General features: G+C 43.1%; 2 protein-coding genes across 2 annotated transcripts; both read right to left on the bottom strand.

The window, feature by feature from the left end:
- Positions 1-207: 207 nt before the first annotated feature.
- Positions 208-1,710, bottom strand: kcna2b (potassium voltage-gated channel, shaker-related subfamily, member 2b). Its single transcript, XM_046056294.1, has one exon. It carries the CDS (start codon positions 1,708-1,710, stop codon positions 208-210), a length of 1,503 nt encoding a protein of 500 aa, XP_045912250.1.
- Positions 1,711-10,697: 8,987 nt separating this feature from the next.
- On the bottom strand, positions 10,698-16,446 carry LOC123975747 (potassium voltage-gated channel subfamily A member 3). The gene is made up of 3 exons (XM_046057470.1): positions 13,570-16,446; positions 11,761-11,835; positions 10,698-11,618 (listed from the first exon to the last, which is right to left on the bottom strand). The coding sequence occupies exon 1, from the start codon at positions 16,440-16,442 to the stop codon at positions 14,847-14,849; it is 1,596 nt and encodes a 531-aa protein (XP_045913426.1). The 5' UTR covers positions 16,443-16,446; the 3' UTR covers positions 10,698-11,618; positions 11,761-11,835; positions 13,570-14,846.
- Between the last annotated feature and the right edge of the window lie 2,741 nt (positions 16,447-19,187).

Raw genomic sequence — 19,187 nt, 5'->3', positions numbered from 1 at the left:
AAAATGGGTGGCAGTTCTATGATATATGCCATAGGATGTAAGAGAACATAATGTCCTCTCTGCTGACCTTTACTCCAGGTTAATCTCACTCATCTGCTCTGTACTGTCATACTGGGTGCCATTTTCTGGTCAATACATGGAGTCTTCATCCTCCCGTCACAGTCCCCGTAGACTCCAGCTCAAGTTCACCATCTACAGTAGCTCACATTATACATCTGTACGCATCTTAGTGATATTTACGTAGTTAGTGTTAGCCAGGGTGCAGTTTCCTGTTTTCACGCCCTCTGGTCTTAAGCCCTCAGTGCTGTGGTTATCAGCCTCCTGGATCTCCACATATTCAGATTTACTGAGAGTGGATCCACTGCCACTCCGACCGCTCTTCTTCAGATCGTCAGCGGAGCTAGCTTTAGGCACACTTGGGATGTTAAGATACTGTGCCTGCTCCTCCCCCTCCGTCTCTCTGTGGTAGAAGTAGTTGAAGTTTGACACGATGACTGGAACAGGCAGGGCAATAGTTAGCACACCGGCAATTGCGCAGAGAGACCCCACAATCTTTCCTCCAATGGTTGTTGGAACCATGTCTCCGTAGCCCACGGTGGTCATGGAGACCACAGCCCACCAAAAGGCCTCAGGGATGCTGCTGAACTGGGAATGTGGCTCGTCTGCTTCTGCGAAGTAGACAGCACTGGAGAAGAGGATTACGCCGATAAACAGGAAGAAGATGAGGAGGCCTAGCTCACGCATACTGGCCTTCAGAGTCTGTCCCAAGATCTGGAGCCCCTTGGAGTGACGCGAGAGTTTAAAGATACGAAACACCCTGACAAGACGAATGACACGGAGAATAGCCAAAGACATAGCCTGCTGGCCTGCCTGAGCGTCCTCTGGCCTCTCTGCTAGCTCTGTGCCTAGGGTGATGAAGTAGGGGATGATTGCCACTATATCAATGATGTTCATGATGTTGCCAAAAAATCCAGCTTTACTGGGACAGGCAAAGAACCTCACTAGGAACTCAAATGAGAACCAGATGATGCAGAGAGTCTCCACGATGAAGAAAGGATCTGTGAAATAATCCGAGCCATCATAGGTAGAGGTGGCATTGGACATGGACTGGAATTGAGCATTGTAGATCTCCCCATCATCATTTCGGAAAATTGGCAATGTCTCCAGACAGAAGCTGACAATAGAGATAAGAATCACCATGACAGAGATGATGGCAATGATGCGAGCAGGACCTGAGCTCTCTGGATACTCAAACAGCAGCCATACTTGTCTCTGAAACTCGTTCTCTGGCAGGGGTCGCTCCTCTTCCTTTATGAAACCTTCATCCTCCCTGAAAATTTCCATAGCCTCCTCACCCAATTCATAAAAACGGATTTCTTCAGAAAAAATGTCCAGGGTCACATTAACAGGCCGGCGCAGCCTGCCTCCAGATTGGTAATAATATAGAATAGCATCAAAACTTGGCCGATTCCGGTCAAAAAAGTACTCGTTCCGGAGAGGATCAAAATACCTCATCCTCTTCTTGGGATCCCCCAGCAGCGTCTCTGGAAACTGGGAGAGGGTCTTGAGCTGTGTCTCAAAGCGTAAGCCTGAGATGTTGATGACGACCCTTTCACAGCACTCATGATCCGGCTCTGGGTCGTACTGGTCATGAGGCTGACCTGGATGTGCTGCGGCTTCGTCCGCAGGGTCGCTGGTGGCAACCGTCATGCTGGAAGGAGATGGTACCTGCAGGTTTCAGACAGGGTGGGGCCACCTCGGGCCACGAGGAGATGAAGGCTCCACACGCTTGTGGGCTCGGGTACAGGCAGATCTGCCTGTGAAGAGCTAGAGGATGGGACAGAAAGCAGACTGCAATAATGAATGCCATGATTAGCTCAGTACTTCTTTTAGGTTTATTATTTCATAAATATTTTGAGCATGCATATTCAACAACATTACTGCCATATATTTCTGAACCATTCATTTTGCTAAATGTAAAATCTTTCACAGACTAAAATTGTTAGTAATTCCCAGAAATGCAGGGCAGTTGGTGGTGGAGGGCGAACCATTTGAACGAATTGGCTCCATTGCGTCTTTGAGTATTAGGTTATGAGTTCTCTCTCATATGAGCACACTGCCGGATCAATATGCTAGCCAGTAATACTGTATCAGCTCTCACGGGGTGCAATTACAACCAACAAATCTGATTATATGCTGAGTGCTCCATACAACCTCCAAGATGAATTTCCCCTCTCTGCATGTGTGATGTGACAAACATTCTGTCCCAAAGCTGAGAAAAACTCCATCAAGTCACTGATCAAATGAATAGTTTATCAGTAAATTATGTTTAGGGGTGGTTGTCATAGCCAGTGGTTGACATAGCCGCTCCTATACTGCAGAGCTGTTTGAAAAGTACTATAACATTCAAACTTCAAAGGCCTCTGCACAAAAAATATGTATGAAGATGTAGGCATATAGTAAGCCTAGGTCTATTTCAGGTCAAACGTTTTTACTTTAAATACACAGATATAAATGTGTAATTTGGTAGTAAAAGCAACACTATCTGAATAAAAGCATTAAAGTCCTACCTATTTGCACTGGCTTGTTCACTGTGTGTCCTTTGGTTGTAGGCTACTGCCTAACAGGCCCCGCAGAAGTGTCTGGTCAAAAGTCAGCTCCCACGGTCAAAGCAGCTCCTGCCAGCCATACATCACTCGAAGCTCCGGCTCTGCAGTAACGCAGCAGTGGGAGTGGGAGAGGGGACAAGGCGTGAGGATGCAGGAGTTACCTCCCTCGCCCCAGTGACCAGCAGATACATGTTGTGATACAGCTAAGCTACAGGTTGAAACTGGTGGGGGGGGTGATGTTGTGGTAGGCAAGTGGTTTTAAAAAGGAAATCTTAAAATGCTGGCATCAGCAACATATGACGCCTCTACTTCAGAACAATACGCTGCCGCCTGTAAAGGTATCCTCTAATCTGGTATCTGCAGAGACTTATTGGGGAAGTGAGGATGCGGGTGGCGCTGCTGTCAGTATTTCTACTCGGAAGCACCCATGTTTCGGCAGATTTCATCTACAGCGAAATCACCTGTTTGATCCCGAAACAGGTCCGTATAGGTTTTTGCATCTATGCGTTTTAGCTCGTTAAAATGTTATTTTTCAATTGATCTCTTGTAAATGCCACCATCTTTTTTTTCTGATGGGGAATATCCATATGAAGACACCAATGATGCACATTAGTAACAAATGGAGGCTTATGTTCACAACCCATTCCATGGAATAACGCAGTTCTCTGATGGCGTTTTTAACAAGTGAACAACTATTTTTTTTTTTTTTTCAGAAATTTGAGACAAAGCAGCCAAGTTCATGCACTGGGATTTTCAAACATTAAATGGCAGTGTTGGAGTTGATTGGCAATCGCCGAGTGAGTGAGTTTAGAGTGGCAGGTGCCAGACATGCTCAAGCCATTTGCAGCCCTCCCCTGTGTGGATCATGGACAGCCACAATAGACTCCATGCACTAAACAAAGCAGCATAGCATTATCTGTCGGACTACAGCATAATTTCAGATAATGGCATGCAGGAATTCACCCTGAATCTCTTCGTGCGCAGAAGCATGTATGTTTGTCCAGTTATCGTGAGTCCATTCCTTCATATCTGTCCTTCTTCCCTTCATTTGACTAATCTGTCAAGCGGTTGTGTCATCTCATCACGACCAACTGTTTTTGAGCTGCCGGTTCTTCCCATCTCTCTCATATTTCACCATAATTCACCATAGTTGAGACGCGTGGGCTGCAGTAGGGCATCGCAGCGCATACTAACAGCTTCTTGCGCGCCTCGCCCCATCCCTCTGCGCTCCCCCTTCCCCGACACTCCTGTCCTCACTGCTCCACATTAAAGGGGAAGCATCGCCCACCACAGGGTGGAAACGATTTTCAGCAAAACCTCTGGAGAGAACAGTGAAAGGCAGAAACTGACAGCAAGATGAGGATTATTTTCCTTAAATCTTGTAACTGACTTTGCGGCTTACCCTGTGCCCATGATGCTACACTTGACAACATACATGCCTACATTCACAAAGACCCCACAAACAATATAATGTTTCCTTTGGTCTGGGAGAATGTCAGGGAAGAATTAGAAAAAGAAATATAGGGACCATCTTGAAATCAGGGCGATGAATTGGAAGGAATGGGGAACAATGAACCAGCAGCTGCACGTGTGCTTATCCCTGATTACTGTGTGAACAGATCCTAAGATCTAGACAAGTCCTAGACCAACCTGCCTGAGATATTCTCCTAACCCAAATTAATGATTTTATCAGTATTTTCCTGTAACTTATGGTTTGAGTGCTTGACTGGGTGTGTGCAAGCTTGAATGGCTGCTGGAAGTGTTGGGATAATTTGTTTGTTTGTTTGCTTTATTACATTTGTCCGCACATATATAAAAGTAAAGCATGTGCTCAAAAATGTGTGTGTCACCTGTGAGGTCCTTAGTTTATGCAGGATACAGAGGCAGGCTCCAGTGCAATTTGTTGAGTCGCTGATCAAGCTCTAATCATTTACAGACCTGCATATCAGAGTCCACTATAAGCGCATGCACGCACACACTCGCTCACTCACTCACTCACTCTCACGCGCGCACACACACACACACACACACACACACACACACAGAAGACTGATGCTAACAACTCTTAATGCAATAGCAAACTAGATGTTCAACGATTAGACAGTCAAAGTAACTGGTGCACTTTTCCTGCAGACAGTATTCCCTGCCCTTCTTTCCTCCACTCTTTGAAAGTGGGCTTGGTGAAAAACCCCAGATATTTCCTCAGGCACAAAGCAGGAATCGCACATGAAAGAAAAAAAGAGACTCCACAACTCCCTAGAGAAGGAATACCACATGTCCTCCCCTGTGTGTTCTTGCTCTGCCATTCTTTACAGCTCAAGGGCAGGTTCAACATAATATGCAGGCCTTCTCCAATCAAAATGTCAAAAAATGCTGAAAAAGATGATGACATGGGACCACAGGGACTGCAGCAGTAGCCCTCTCTGCATAGAGCTGATAACCAGTTTGCCACTCTGGCTGAAGGTCTCAATTAGGGGTTATCGACACTTTTACATAAGCAGGCTGATTTATGGGCAGGAACTCTTAAATCTTCATCGTCCATGAATTTAAATGAAGAGAACCCAATTCTAAATGGAGGGCAGCTAAGAGCCCAGCTACTAATATCCAGAGCTGGGTGTCAGCAGTGTAATGATTCATCCTCCACATTCACAGCAATTGTCTACAACCCAGTTTATAGTATTAGAGGGATGGGGAAGTGGGCACTTAGAGTATGGGATATAGTGTTAAATTGGCCTGGACTGAGGCAGGGGCGTGTCCTCTGTTGACTGAAATGGTTTATTTCATTCTTGCAACTAATTCCTTATTTAAAATTTGCATACACTGTCAATGTTTATGTCACATTTCATGTTACATTTCAGTGTTCGTAACCATGACTACAATCTTTTCCTTAACCTCAACCAATAGGTTTTAATTATTTAACCTAAACCATACTCTAACTCTACCATGCTTGAATGACCCCTTAATATACCTGAGCCATAATTTAACCTTATCATACCTGAGCCATATATTCAGTTACCGTTCCTAATACACACATACTTTAAAACCCTTAGCACCTCACTGCCACAGTGTGCTTAACAATTCATACTCCTTCTGTGAATCATAATTCAGTCAATTCTGAACAGACAGACATTATACACATATTTTTAGACTTAATACTTTTATATTACTGGCACACAGTTGACCCAGAGGTTTGAGGGCCATTGACCCTCCAACTATTTTAGATCCTCAATTCTGTCTCCAGTTCCCTCTCACCTTCAAGTTGTGCCAAGTCTCAGAATGCGACCATTGATTCTGTTTTGTGTTCAGCCGAGCAGACCTGTGGGAACCTCATAGAGAAACTTGAGAATGCTTTGCGACTGATGACCCCACATGACTTCCTGTCTGAGCATTTTTCACACTGTAAAACATATTTTTTAGGCAATTTTCGATTCTGACTCCTCGTGACAGCTGGTGCATCATAGTGGTTGGCCATGGGCCCAGGCTGAGGGGGAGCCCCAAAATGTCTAGAAAGAAATGTCTGTGTTGTCTGAGTTTAGTTGATTGAGAGAGCTGTGCATAAGAAACACACTATTTTTAGATGTTATAATGTTGTTTAGACAACATGAAAGTGCCCATAACTCTATCATGTGCACAGAACCCATTATTCCGTTGATATACGGTAAGCACATTCTATTAATTTACTCAGATAATAATTTCACTGTAATTCCACACAAATAGTTGAGTTAAGACTAAATAGTGAGATGATCAGAATATTTGCGTCACCAGCGTGCGAGTCAGCAAACATGCACACCTAAAATCCTTTCTATGCAGCAGAACATGTGGAAGTGAGAAAGGGAGTAGGAGAGTTGGCAAGCGACAGAGTGAAGGAGGGAAGAGGATGTTGATCCAACTTATGACAGCAGACTGCAGGGGAGGAGCTTTCTCCTGGATGACCTCAGCTGGTGCTGCAGCAGGTGATCACTCACTTACAAGCTATAACATACTCCAGCTACAACGCACCTACACACACACACACACACACACACACACACACACACACACACACACTAAGCAACTGCGTTGGCATGTGCGTGCACACATACCAGAACACGTGCACACAATCAAATACACATTTAGATAAAATCATACTAATTCCATGTCTCTATAGCCCCAAGACAAGAAACTTTAATGGAGATTGGAGAAAGTAAACAAAGTAAACACATACAGTATGCACACATATATGCAAATAATGGCACTAATCATGATACATGCCCTGCTACACAACATGGCTGCCTTGTCTCTTTTACACTTATATTCCTAAATTACAGAATGACAGCTCCATATACTACCTAACCTTTCGTTTCACTGTGAACACATGGAAATCGTCAGTCGGTTTCTAATTAATTTTGGCATTTAGGCATTTAAATAGCACTCAGCTAAAAAGGCATTCTCCTCCTTGACAACTTACCAACGAACTTAATTACCATATTAACTTATTTTGACCTTTCGTCCCTCTTTTTTCCTTTGTAGTCTCATCTCTCTCCCTGCATGTCTCCATCTGAGGTCCCTCTATATTTAGAGGATGACCTTGGAAGTTCTCTAACTGCCTGTTGAGAGCAGCCAGGCTGATCACTGCTTTCATGAGATATGTCCTTACCTCTTTAATAGTATAGTACTATTATTGATTCTGGATATGGTTTCAGTTTCTGTTGTTTTCTCAGCCTTCGAAAACAGGGGAAAAATCAATGACCTAACTCTGGAGGTGTGACTTAGCTTAGCCTTCGAGAGGAAACTTAGGGATATATTCAGACTGCAGACTGCATGACTTGACAACATTCACTGAATGTGCAGTGACATTAAGGGAACCTCCCACTTCAAAAGGGAGGACTGGAAAAGGAGGAAAAGGTTGAAATGATGTCAAGAAGAGCAGATATGTGTTACAGAGAAGACGGTGAGTAGAAAAGGAAGTGAGGAGACTAACATAGTCAGCAGGAAATGTAGTTAGAGGTGTGCAGAAAATAATCTAAACCTACATGGGTGAAAGGTGGAAGATGTTACTCAGTCTAGTATGGGATCGGCCATTTTCTGCTCTCTAGCTTTGGCCTGTAGTCGTCTGCAAGAAAAGCAGTTCTTAATAGGACGGAACAATAGAGGTGGAGAGGTTAGCAGAAAAAGGTCACAGTGACAGAGTGATGAGTCATCTGCAGCATCTCCCTATTTTTCTCTTTTTCTTTCTGTTTTACACCATCACCCTCTCCATCATCTGTCTGTTTTGACAGCAAAAACTGGGGTGACTGGCAGCACATCACCCCTTTGAACAGCTTGAAAGAAAAATCCAATGTGTCTTAACAACTGGTTGTGATGCATTATTTTGAATGCTTTTGTTTGTGTCCTGGCACGTTGCATGTTATTGCAAATCAAAGAGTGTCTATAATGAGTTCAGTTCAGTTCAGTGTGCTTTATTGGCATGAATGTTTCATTTAAACAATGTTGCCAAAGCAGTTTGCATGTGTTTGTCTAAGATAGTCTTGTTTTGTATGTTTGTTCATAGATCATATGTCTGTATAAGGAGTCCCACCTTGTCTCCTGCACTTGTGGAGGGAAATTGCAACTGATCAGCCAATCTGCATCCAGGAATAATCCGTTTTTTTGCGGAAACACTAGCAACAGCGTCATCATCCTTAGCAACCATCCCACCCAGCTGCCAATAGTGTGGCTCTGCTAGAGAAGTTGAAAATGTCATGCAGTTTTGCCACCTACACTGGGATAATATGTGATTTCTAAAAAAGACTGTATCCTATTTTTTTGCCATGTTACGTGTGTTAGGAACATTTCAATCATTAGCTCATTTTATTTTAGTGAAATGTTTTACAAGGCTAATATATTTTTAAGGTTTTAAGGGTCTTACATTATTTCAGGTCTAGTCAAATCGGCTTTTTTAAAATAACCTAACACTTTCTTTTTGTATAGCCCTTTTCAAACCTTTCATAACTTATTTATATGACCTAAAATCAGAAAATTGTTTGAGATGACTTTACAACCTGAGCAACATACGACACCCTCCATCATTACAGTGTGCGGAAAAACTCCCTCCCAAAATGAAAATGAAATAATGCATGTGCCTTTAAAGCAGCTGTGATGGATATTTTCACAATAAAAACCTATCAAATGTCAATTTGAAAATAATGTGATAATGTGAAAGGGTTTCCACTGATGAACCTAAAAAGAACTATCACTCAAATCTGCAGCTCCCTTCGGCTTTACAGACTTTCAGCTCTCAAAGTGCCGCTTTTGGTCACTGCAGGTAGCTGTTTTTAGCAAAAAAGCTCTAAAAACCCATTCTATAGTACCTGCTCAGCACCAAAAGGCAGGCGGCCATAGTTAGCAACTAGCTGGTGAGCACAGTGTTGCATTTTGATGCTTTGATTTTGATAGAAACCAAAAGCAGAGCTGAAAGAGAGTGAATATTGGACTAAGATTTGCCAGGTAACCAGAAACACAACTCCAAATGAATGATGATGTTATCCATAGCTGCTGCATGTGTAAATGAGCAACTGTTTGCTAATAAGTTCATATAAACTTAAAAGGTTAAGTTCACAATTTATTGGTGCAAAACAGACATCACCCTGCTCAAGTCCTTTAAAGTCATCCCATCTTCCTTTCATCATTAGCTGTTGTTGGAATTCAGCCCTGTACACACCAGCACAGACATAATGCAATACCCTAAAACAAACAGACACACACAAAATGACACACTGCCACACACAAACGATGCAACAGTTGATATAGTTGACAGCATAAGTGGCGATCCCTTGAATGCGCCTGAAGAGGTCTGAGTCTGTTCTATATGGCCATTTTCTTTATCTTACCAACAACCCTCCCTTGTTGTTATGGAGATTTCCTGCGATAGCACCACGGCTGGTGGTGAGCTTTGATGACATAATAAGGTATTTTTGTGATCTTATAGGTGGTTGCATGTTTCACTAAGAGCAGAGAAAATGACAGGCAAAGAGAGAGAGAAAGTGAAATAGTTTATGGGGGATTTTCTCGAACTACCACCACATTTCCAATATGCCTGTGATCACAGACTCACAATAGCCTAGGGGGATGGCAGAGTTATTAGCAAGCTGGTGCGTTTACTGGTGCAATAAAGCACACTTGCTCATACACAGGATGACAGTGTGAGGGCTGTAAACCTCTGTTAGAATGTTAATATTTACCTCCTCTGCACAGGGATGATATGAAGTTTTCCACTGGGCTCATACACAATTCAGTTCTCTTTGAGGTCCAGTCATGCAACCAAATGTGTGGCAACTTGAGATAATGCTCTTTTTAAATTGGGAATCGTCTCTTTATCAAAGCAAATCTAAATTCCTGGTGCGTCTGATGTTGCACTTCTTAAATTGGTCAGACAGAATAGTGTATTTTTTTCAATAGTATCCTTCTATTTCATTGATGTTCATAAACAGATACAGTATACTCTCATAAAAGACTGGCCCAGTCACCCCTTTAAAGAAAAGTTGCCTTGATCTGTCTGTTCAGCACAACTACAGTGTGTGTGTTTTTTTCTGTAACCAGCCATCTAAAGGGCTGCCAGCCAAACAATTTTATTCACTACTAAAAGACTGTCCCTCTGCATGGGAAACACTTGTTAAATGGTGACATTTCTTGTGTGTCAGCAGCATTTTTTTATGGATACAAATGGCCCAGTTAACTTAGGAAATTAGAGCAACATTGACTGATTAAACCATTAAAAATATGTCACAATTTCACACATTTATAGGTACCTCCCATTACACGCCCATTACACAAATAGTATAAACTATTTGATGTTTTTGCTCTATCGTTATTTCACCTTTATCCTGTTAAATAAACAAAATGAATAGGTTACTTGCCAAACCAAACTCCTGAATATTGGAGTGACTTAACTGGAACAGAAACATCCACACACAGAGATGGTTATGTTGTTTCAGGTGTCTCCAGTCTTATTTGACATATTAGACATGTAGTGTGCACAGATAGAATAGGTAAGATAAGATCAGTAATTGGACCTAAATATCCTCCAAGATAAAAAAGCCAGCTCCTCTCAAATAAAGACAGTACAATTCATAATCTCTTTATATGGGTCATGTTAAAGACAGCACAGACTAACACAGAACAAATACTGGGATATACAGCTTTCCCCCTGACAATATTCTGCCCTATCCCAAAAAAAACACCAGTGCACTCTGGGATAAAAGGGAGCCATTCACAGGCACGCGCATTCGTGTGTGCATGTTTGTGTCTATGTTCATGTGTATGTGCATGCCTTTGTAGTGTTCTCCATGTGTAGGTCAGGGGGAATAGCTGCAAGCAGCGTACATATGTGTGTGTTTCATATACTAGCAATACAGAGCACACAGAGCTAAGAAAGGCATATGGCTAACAGTCTTTGATTTGTATCACAGTTTCATATCAGCAAATCACGGATGGCCTCAGTTTTTGCCACGTTTGACTTGAAGCTAAAGCTGTTTGTCGGTTATTGTCCATAATGAATATCATTAACCAGAAACATGAATACAGAATGTAGAAATCTGTAGAAGTACAGGAATGAAATGTGCTTTGCAAAATTGCTGGCTGTTTCCTGAATTCCTTTTGATTTTTTATATAGAAAGCAGTATGGAGAAATGTCCATAACATGGTTCCAGCTGAATTCTGTCACTGCCTGAATTACTTTTGATCCTGTGATGGTTCCACTCACAGTGCATTAAAGAAGCAGTCATAAAACCGCAGCTACAAAACTGTACGTGGAATATATTATTCTTCTGTTTTTGTTTTCATTAAAGCATTTGCATTTTTTTGCATTTTGTATCGAGTGGTGATCCACTGGAGGGGAAGAACTGCTGGGCAGGGCTTGTTAGAAATCCAAATTTGAGGACAGCATTCAGGGGAAGGACGGCAGGGGAAGAAAAATGTATCCAGTGTGAGGTCTGTCTTGACTCTTAACTTTGGCCCATCAGGCCCAACAGGAAGACCAAAGTCATTGCGTCCCTAAAGGGAAAAAGGGAAAAAGGAAAAAGGGACAGAAGGGTTAATAGGCAATACTGCTCTAAAATGAGAAAGGCTTCAAGTAATTATAAGTGAAGTTCACCCATGTCATATTTACTGTCCTTATCAAGTAAAGGCTATTTACCTAAATTGGAGACAGTCTAATTGAGGTCGTCAGGGGTTCCAGGAGGGCTGGGCAGAAAAATGGAACTACTTTCACCTGAGAGAGAGAGGGGGGGCGGGGGCAGAATTGTTAGAGCCGCACAGCGTAGCCGGACCCATCACATAGCTCGGTGGTCTTATTAACAACGCAAGGCTGCTCCTCCTCTCCCTGCTGTCTCATTACCACTCATGCAAAAATCAAACTGTAAACACTGTCAGTTCAGAAGAAGAGAAGAGGGGACGAGAGGAGGGGAGAAGAGAGGAACAGGCAACTTTTGGGTAAGAGAGACTTTCTGTTGTCATGAATGGCAACATTTCCCTAGTCTTTGAGTCAGCTCACTCACTGCAATTTAGCCCATATAGGAGCATCAGCTAGATGTCTAAACTGTAAACTTTAAGAAAGTGTAGCTGAGGTAAGGAGAGGTAATTAGAGTCTGTGACAGAAACAAATCCAAAACTCGAGTCAGCTGTAGAGGTGCACATTAGCAGAGGTGGACAGAATAAGAATTAACATGGTACGGTACTGTGTTTCTGTCTTTAATGATCCATCCTGCTCATGCCTGTGAGAATAACTTTCAGACTGATCAATCTAATTAGATAATGAACAAGTGGCCCCCATCTCCTGCAGAATATATCTCCCTTGCTGATCAATAGACCAGTGTTTCTCCTCACTGCAGCTTTTATGTGACATGAGAAATGAGCAGGGCACTTAACTGATGACTTATGAAGTCAAGGTCAGGGGGTCAAAATGTAAAGGAATGATCAATAAAGACGTCCATCTGTTGGACCTCCCACTCTGCCTTTAGTGTGAGCCAGCTAATGAGACTGCCCTAATTATCACTCAACCATCACTGGTGAGATAAAAATATTATTAATGCACTACTACACACATGTGCTCACAAGCACACATTTGAGTGTACACACCTCCACACTAAATAGATTTAGAACATGGTTGTTTGATTAATTCCCATCCTGCCTTCTCACCCATGTCTCTATTTCATAAATTTGGAATTGATTCTGCAGGCATAGCAGTTAAGCTCATACTGTAGGCAAATTAATCTTCAATGTAAACTATTTGTTATAAGCATGCAAATGATAGTTTTTGTGTTTTTAACAAATAAAATACAGAATAAAATACCTACACAAGAAAACAATAGATTTGATAAGAAACAGAACAGAATTTATTCAACAATACCAGTGTCAAACCAGAATCTCTCTATTTTCTCTTGCTGTGGGGTATCTCATGGGTATTTGACCCCCCTCTCTCTATGAATGGCAAAAGAACACGGAGTTGAAGGAACAGGTAGCAGCCACCTGTTCTGTTAGCAGGAGACGGTGGCCACCAGGGAGCAGCACTGAGACAAACTGGGTAGGCTTCGTGCCTTATTCATTTCACATGCAAAGTCAGCTGAAGGTCAAATACAACTTGGCACTCTGCAGGAGCGCCACACCCAATACAAAAAATAGGAAGGGCCACACACTCAGGCTGATAGAGGTCTAAACGTGTCCCCGCAACAGATGGGACATCACTACATAAGAGCTTTGACAAAAAATACACTGACCTCTCATTACATTATGTTGCGATATAAAATCAATGTAAGAATGTTAAGGAACTATTTGACCTGCACCTGTAGAGTGGAAATGTAGTTTAAATCAAGGTACAATCATGTCATTCTCTAGATTGAACTGACCTGCCTGAATTGACAAGTCCATGAAACACGTGTTTACATATACAAACACTAAACACGCTGGTAAAGGTAAATGGGGCATGGGGCATGTGCTCAGAACTTACCAATTGTATCAGTGGGAGAACAGCAGCCTCTGCTGAGCACCCGCAGTAGCGCATTCCAGACAGCCAGACACAATGTGCTCCCAGTCCATTCATAATTCCTCACACGCTCCCTCTCCTTCAGCTTCTCCCGGCTTATCATATATTGTCTGGTTCATTTTGGGGGTGGAGGGGCAGTCCATAGTGGCAATTTTTAAACAGACCTTCTTACTCTAATTTGTTTTAATGTTAAAGTCACTATGTGAACTTGCTGATTTGCGCTAGTGGCTCTGGGCATGTTTGGGCATGTATTGTGCGCACGCAAAAGCGTGATGACAAAACAGTCTTATTGGAGACTGAAGACGGGCTTTTTAGAAGAGATTCTTCAAAATAGCTCCCAAGCCATCTGGGAGGTTACTGTGGAAACAAGGGTGCCATGGCAACGGTGACCGGGGTTACCGAGGAAACGACCGTCACCATGGAGACTGCATCACAGCGGGCTATATTTGAGGCATCCAAAGAGAAGCACGCTCCATCTTTGATCGCTGCGTTTGTTTGTGCGTGAAAGAGCACTGTGTTTTCCTCTCTCACGTGTGTCTTGACAGTCGACTGGCACCTGTGTTTATATGGTGTCGCTTACGCATTAAATAGCCTACCAGGAAGGTTTTATAAAGGATTGTTTTTAAAGACGGTAGCATTTGGACTAGACTGTAACGCACAATAAAGGCATAGCACAGAACGGTCTAATTGAATAATATATGCAGAACTGTGTTCTTCAGACATTACATGTGTTTAAACACACACACATATTTAAATGATTCGGATTATTATAAAGAGGCTATGACTGACGAATCACGACTCATAACGCATGTTAATACAATGAGTGTCCTTCAAGTAGCATACATTTTGTACTCATCTTTCACAGTTATAAAGCTTCTATCACTACCTGTTGTGATAATATATTGGCTATTGCACAATGCACAACAGGGCAATCCCCTCACTCTGAGAAGAATATTAGACTAATTAGCTTAAGGAGCTCTTTCTCTCCAAGCGCGAATGGAACCATACAGAATTAGGCTATGAATTCAGATTGCTGAAATGAAAAATCCTGATTCTTTGGATGGAGCACAAAGCAGCGTCTCTGAACAGACAGGGTTTGCTCTTTCTTAAGCTCTCTCTGTAGTCCTTGCTTTCTTCATCTGATCTGCCGCTACTTCCACACGCTGGTGCGCAACGACAGAACCAGCTGTTTGTTGACACACCACCCCCTCCTGTGTTCAGAGCCACGAGTCTAAAATTGGCTACACGTCGGTGAAAATCTTTTTGTTTATATTCACACAATTCTGCGAGTTGTTTTGCGTTGTGGTGGGGAAGTTGGGCTGCTGTTTGAACGCGCTGTTGATCCCGTGCTCCTCTATCACCATATACTCGCTCTTGCTGAGTGAGGAAGAGGAGCGAGTCTTCCTTAGCTCCTCCGTGTCAGCCAGAGGCTGACAGCTGCCCACGTGCAGGTACTGTGCCTGCTCCTCGCCCTCCGTCTCTCTGTGATAGAAGTAGTTGAAATTGGAGACGATGACAGGTACAGGCAGGGCAATGGTCAGCACGCCAGCGATGGCGCACAGAGACCCCACAATCTTTCCTCCGATTGTCACTGGATGCATGTCCCCATAGCCCACGGTGGTCATGGTGACGACAGCCCACCAGAATGCGTCCGGGATGCTGCTGAAACCCGAGTCTGGGTCGTCCGCCTCAGCAAAGTAGACAGCACTGGAGAAGAGGATGACACCGATGAACAAGAAGAAGATAAGCAGGCCCAGCTCACGCATACTGGCCTTCAGAGTCTGTCCTAAAATCTGAAGCCCCTTGGAGTGACGCGAGAGTTTGAAGATGCGAAATACCCGAACAAGCCTAATTACGCGCAGAATGGCTAATGACATGGCCTGCTGTCCGTTTCCTTGTCTCTCTGCCAGCTCTGTGCCCAGGGTGATGAAGTATGGAATGATGGCCACGATGTCAATAATGTTCATAATGTTTTTGGAGAACGTGGCTTTACTCGGGCATGCAAAGAAGCGCACCAGCAGCTCGAAGGAGAACCAGATGATACACAACGTCTCCACCACAAAGAACGGGTCTGAGAAGGGGCTGATGAAATATGGGAGTGTGCCATTTATCACAGGCTCAATGATGATCGGATCCCTGTTCTCCTCCCTGAACTCCGGTAATGTCTCTAAGCAGAAGATAACAATGGAGATGAGGATGACTAGGACAGATACAATCGCAATGCCCCGTGCGGGACCCGAACTCTCTGGGTATTCAAAAAGGAGCCACACCTGTCTTTGAAATTCATTCTCGGGCAAGGGCCGCTCCTCCTCTTTTATGAAGCCCTCATCCTCCCTGAACTTCTCCATAGCCTCCTCGCCCAGCTCATAGAACCGGATTTCCTCAGAAAAAATGTCAATGGGCACGTTAACGGGTCTTCTGATGCGCCCGCCAGACTGGTAGTAGTACAGAATGGCATCAAAGCTGGGTCGGTTCCGATCGAAAAAGTACTCGTTCCTGAGAGGATCAAAGTACCTCATCCTCTTCTTGGGGTCCCCTAGCAGCGTCTCTGGAAACTGGGAGAGAGTCTTGAGCTGCGTCTCGAACCGTAACCCTGAGATGTTGATGACGACCCTCTCGCAGCATTCGTGATCCGGTTCATATCGGTCCAAAGAGTGGTGGCCCGGGAGAGCCGCCGACTCCTCTAGCATGTTGTCACACGCCACAACCGTCATCACGTCTGCCTCTGTCTCGGTGTATCCGTGGTTCACCAGATTGTCGCCCCGGGTTTTGGATGCGCTCGGCGGGGGTGATTGCAGGAGGCTGAGGTGGTCGTCCATGCGCGGTTGAAGAGGCATTCAGGGGCGGCCGCCTCGCCCCCTCTGCGAACCCCGGTCAACCACAGCCGCCGCCACAGCCTCGTCTCCTCCACCGTCTCTCTCACTCTCTTCTTGTGCTGTACTTTCACTCCCTACTGTTGCTGTTCCCGCCCACGGGGAAGATCTGGGTTTATAAACAGGCCTTCCACCCGCCCACGGAGCGCCAGCGCTGGGTGCCTTTCCCTGTCCTCCGCCAATCGCAGGACGCACCGTTATACACAAGAAGCAACAGACGGGCGTCATTCAACACCATCGTTTTGGGCGTGCCCGCCTCTCCGTGCCCTCCGTCTTGTAGACACGAGCTCAAGCGCGGCCACACACACACAAACATACACACACGCATCCCTACTAGGCGAGTCCAAACAGTCTTCTTTTTAAACAAGGTCATTGCCCATATATAGGACATTTCTATGGGCAGGCTACTCATAAATATATCAGTGCCTCATGTTTTCTTTCCGGGATGGTCTTAAAAGACGCACCAGCATTACGCGCTAGCTTTTATTACACATTTTGTTCATCCAAGAAACGAATTTGGGTGCGCCATGGTAAAATGAAATGCATTTGGAAATGGAATAGTGTGCATCATTTTCGTTAGACAGATTGACATTTTATCTGCGGGATTTTGACATAGGCCATGTATGGTAAATGTCAAAAAGGGCAGCGACAGAGCACAGCATCGCCTGTCCTGTAACATATTTGATCAGATGTCATCACACAGGGGAGTCTGAGAGAGAGAGAGAGAGAGAGAGAGAGAGAGAGAGAGAGAGTGTAATCCTTCCGCACCTGAAACCTGACCGGTATTTATGTTTAACCTTCTTTACAACTATTGAGTTGAATGTCAATGTCCAGTCAAAATAGTTGAAGTGGTTTGGGGGGGCTGCTGTCCGAGGTGCTGAAATAAAATAAAAATGAACAGTGAAAGTTATCAGGGACCAAGAGTGGTTTTTGTTTTCTTGTTACAAAAATATTTCTGAGGCATAACTCACCTGCAGGCAGAATCGTATTGATTATGTTAACCTGAGTGGGAGGAGCCGAAGCACAGTAACAACTCTAAACCTCAGTGAAAAAATACAAGAGGTCAGATAAGTTTGGCACATGGCCACTGTCTGTCTGTAATCTTTAGCTACATATAGCCAGGCTGATCATAAATGCTATGGTCATGAATTAAATGGAAAAAAAGAATGGTTCTATTTTTATTTACATTTTGACCTGAGAGCTTCTTTGCCAAGTTTGCTTAGTGGGTGGGTGGGTGGTGGTGGGCATCTGAGAATTAAATGAGAGAGAAAGAAAGCATGAAGGTTGACAGGTTACTAAGCTGAATCTGCTCAACAAAGAAATTACCAAACATCAGAGTGTCAAAAAACCTTTCAGCAGCTCTTTTATGTATGCTTCTCTAAAAGATGAAGTTGACCCTCCGAATGTTCACACTCTGTACTTTCACAGTAACACACTCTCAGACAGCATACCAACAAGTGGAAGGAACACAATACCAAAGGATTGAAAGGAGGAAAGAGAAATTCTGCTAATTGTAAGGGATGGCTGTGTTTGTTGCTCATGAGCATCTGCTTCCTCCAGATTAAATTAAAATGGGCATCAGATGACTGGCCTAATCTAAGAAGTCTCCCATCAACATGGACAATGTGTGGCGAAACCCAACCTGACACATGCAGCCCCACCCTCATAAGCACTGTACTTGCACTGTACTTTTTAGAATACTTTACTTAAATGTATTCCTTTCAGCCTTACAACCCGAGCCCTAACCCTAAAGTGAAATGTTAAACCGGCCCACAGTGTTTTGTTTTTTTTTTTTAATATTGTCATTGGGATGCAGCAATAGTGATCGAATTCTTCTTCTGTTGTCACTTCCACAAATTAAATATTTTTTATAGTGAGCTATTGTAACTCAACTACATTTGTTTTTCAATATTGTTACTAGTTACTTTTCAGATTAAGATTTTTCAAGCAAAAGACATTATCAATTTATTATATATGTATCTTTTTATATACAGTCTATGATATATATATATATATATATATATATATATAAATAATAACACTTTATTATAATATAGGATAATATAACTGGGTCATTCCTGGCTATTGATGACTCTTAAGTCCCCAGAAAGTTACTCTCATTATTGTACTTGAAATAAATAAAATGGTTATTACAAAATGCTAGTATTATACACTGAGGTCTTCTTTATAACATTAACACAAAATATTTCATGTAAAAACATATATTTTAATTTTAATAACCTTTTTGAGGGAAAAATGAGACATTTCTAAATAATAAACACATGTTCTGCTCAAAAAGTCTTGTTTTATTAATATTCAAAGAAATAGGACGTATGTGACGGAATAAGGGACACATAAGGTGTAAAAAAAGCTAAGTATTGTTGAATATTTACATTATTAACACTTTGCAATATCTATGTATATGTTCCTAACAGGGTGGAACTTTCTCATTGTCTAGTCCGAACAATCCAGCTGTAATTATTGTAATTTAAGTGCTTGAGCGCGACCAAGACACAGGCATGAAGGTTAAACATGTGTGTGTGTGGGGGGGGGGGGGGGGGGGGGGGGGGGGGGGGGGGGGGGGGGATGGCACAATGGATAAGACACATGCCTTTGGTGTGAGAGAGATCCCTGTTCTGGGTCTAAATGTTAACATACTGACAATTCTACATATATGCTTAATGAAGATTATTAGTAAGAACTGTTACT

This window comes from Micropterus dolomieu, linkage group LG08 (genome assembly GCF_021292245.1).
Source record: "Micropterus dolomieu isolate WLL.071019.BEF.003 ecotype Adirondacks linkage group LG08, ASM2129224v1, whole genome shotgun sequence".
Taxonomy (NCBI): Eukaryota; Metazoa; Chordata; class Actinopteri; order Centrarchiformes; family Centrarchidae; genus Micropterus; species Micropterus dolomieu.
The sequence above is the reverse complement of the archived record's forward strand: the minus strand, read 5'-3'. Positions and strand labels throughout refer to the sequence as shown.

What these genes read in the sequence shown, in the direction of transcription:
- kcna2b (XM_046056294.1), bottom strand. Translation starts at nt 1,710, where the DNA reads ATGACGGTTGCCACCAGCGACCCTGCGGACGAAGCCGCAGCACATCCA.
- LOC123975747 (XM_046057470.1), bottom strand. Translation starts at nt 16,442, where the DNA reads ATGCCTCTTCAACCGCGCATGGACGACCACCTCAGCCTCCTGCAATCA.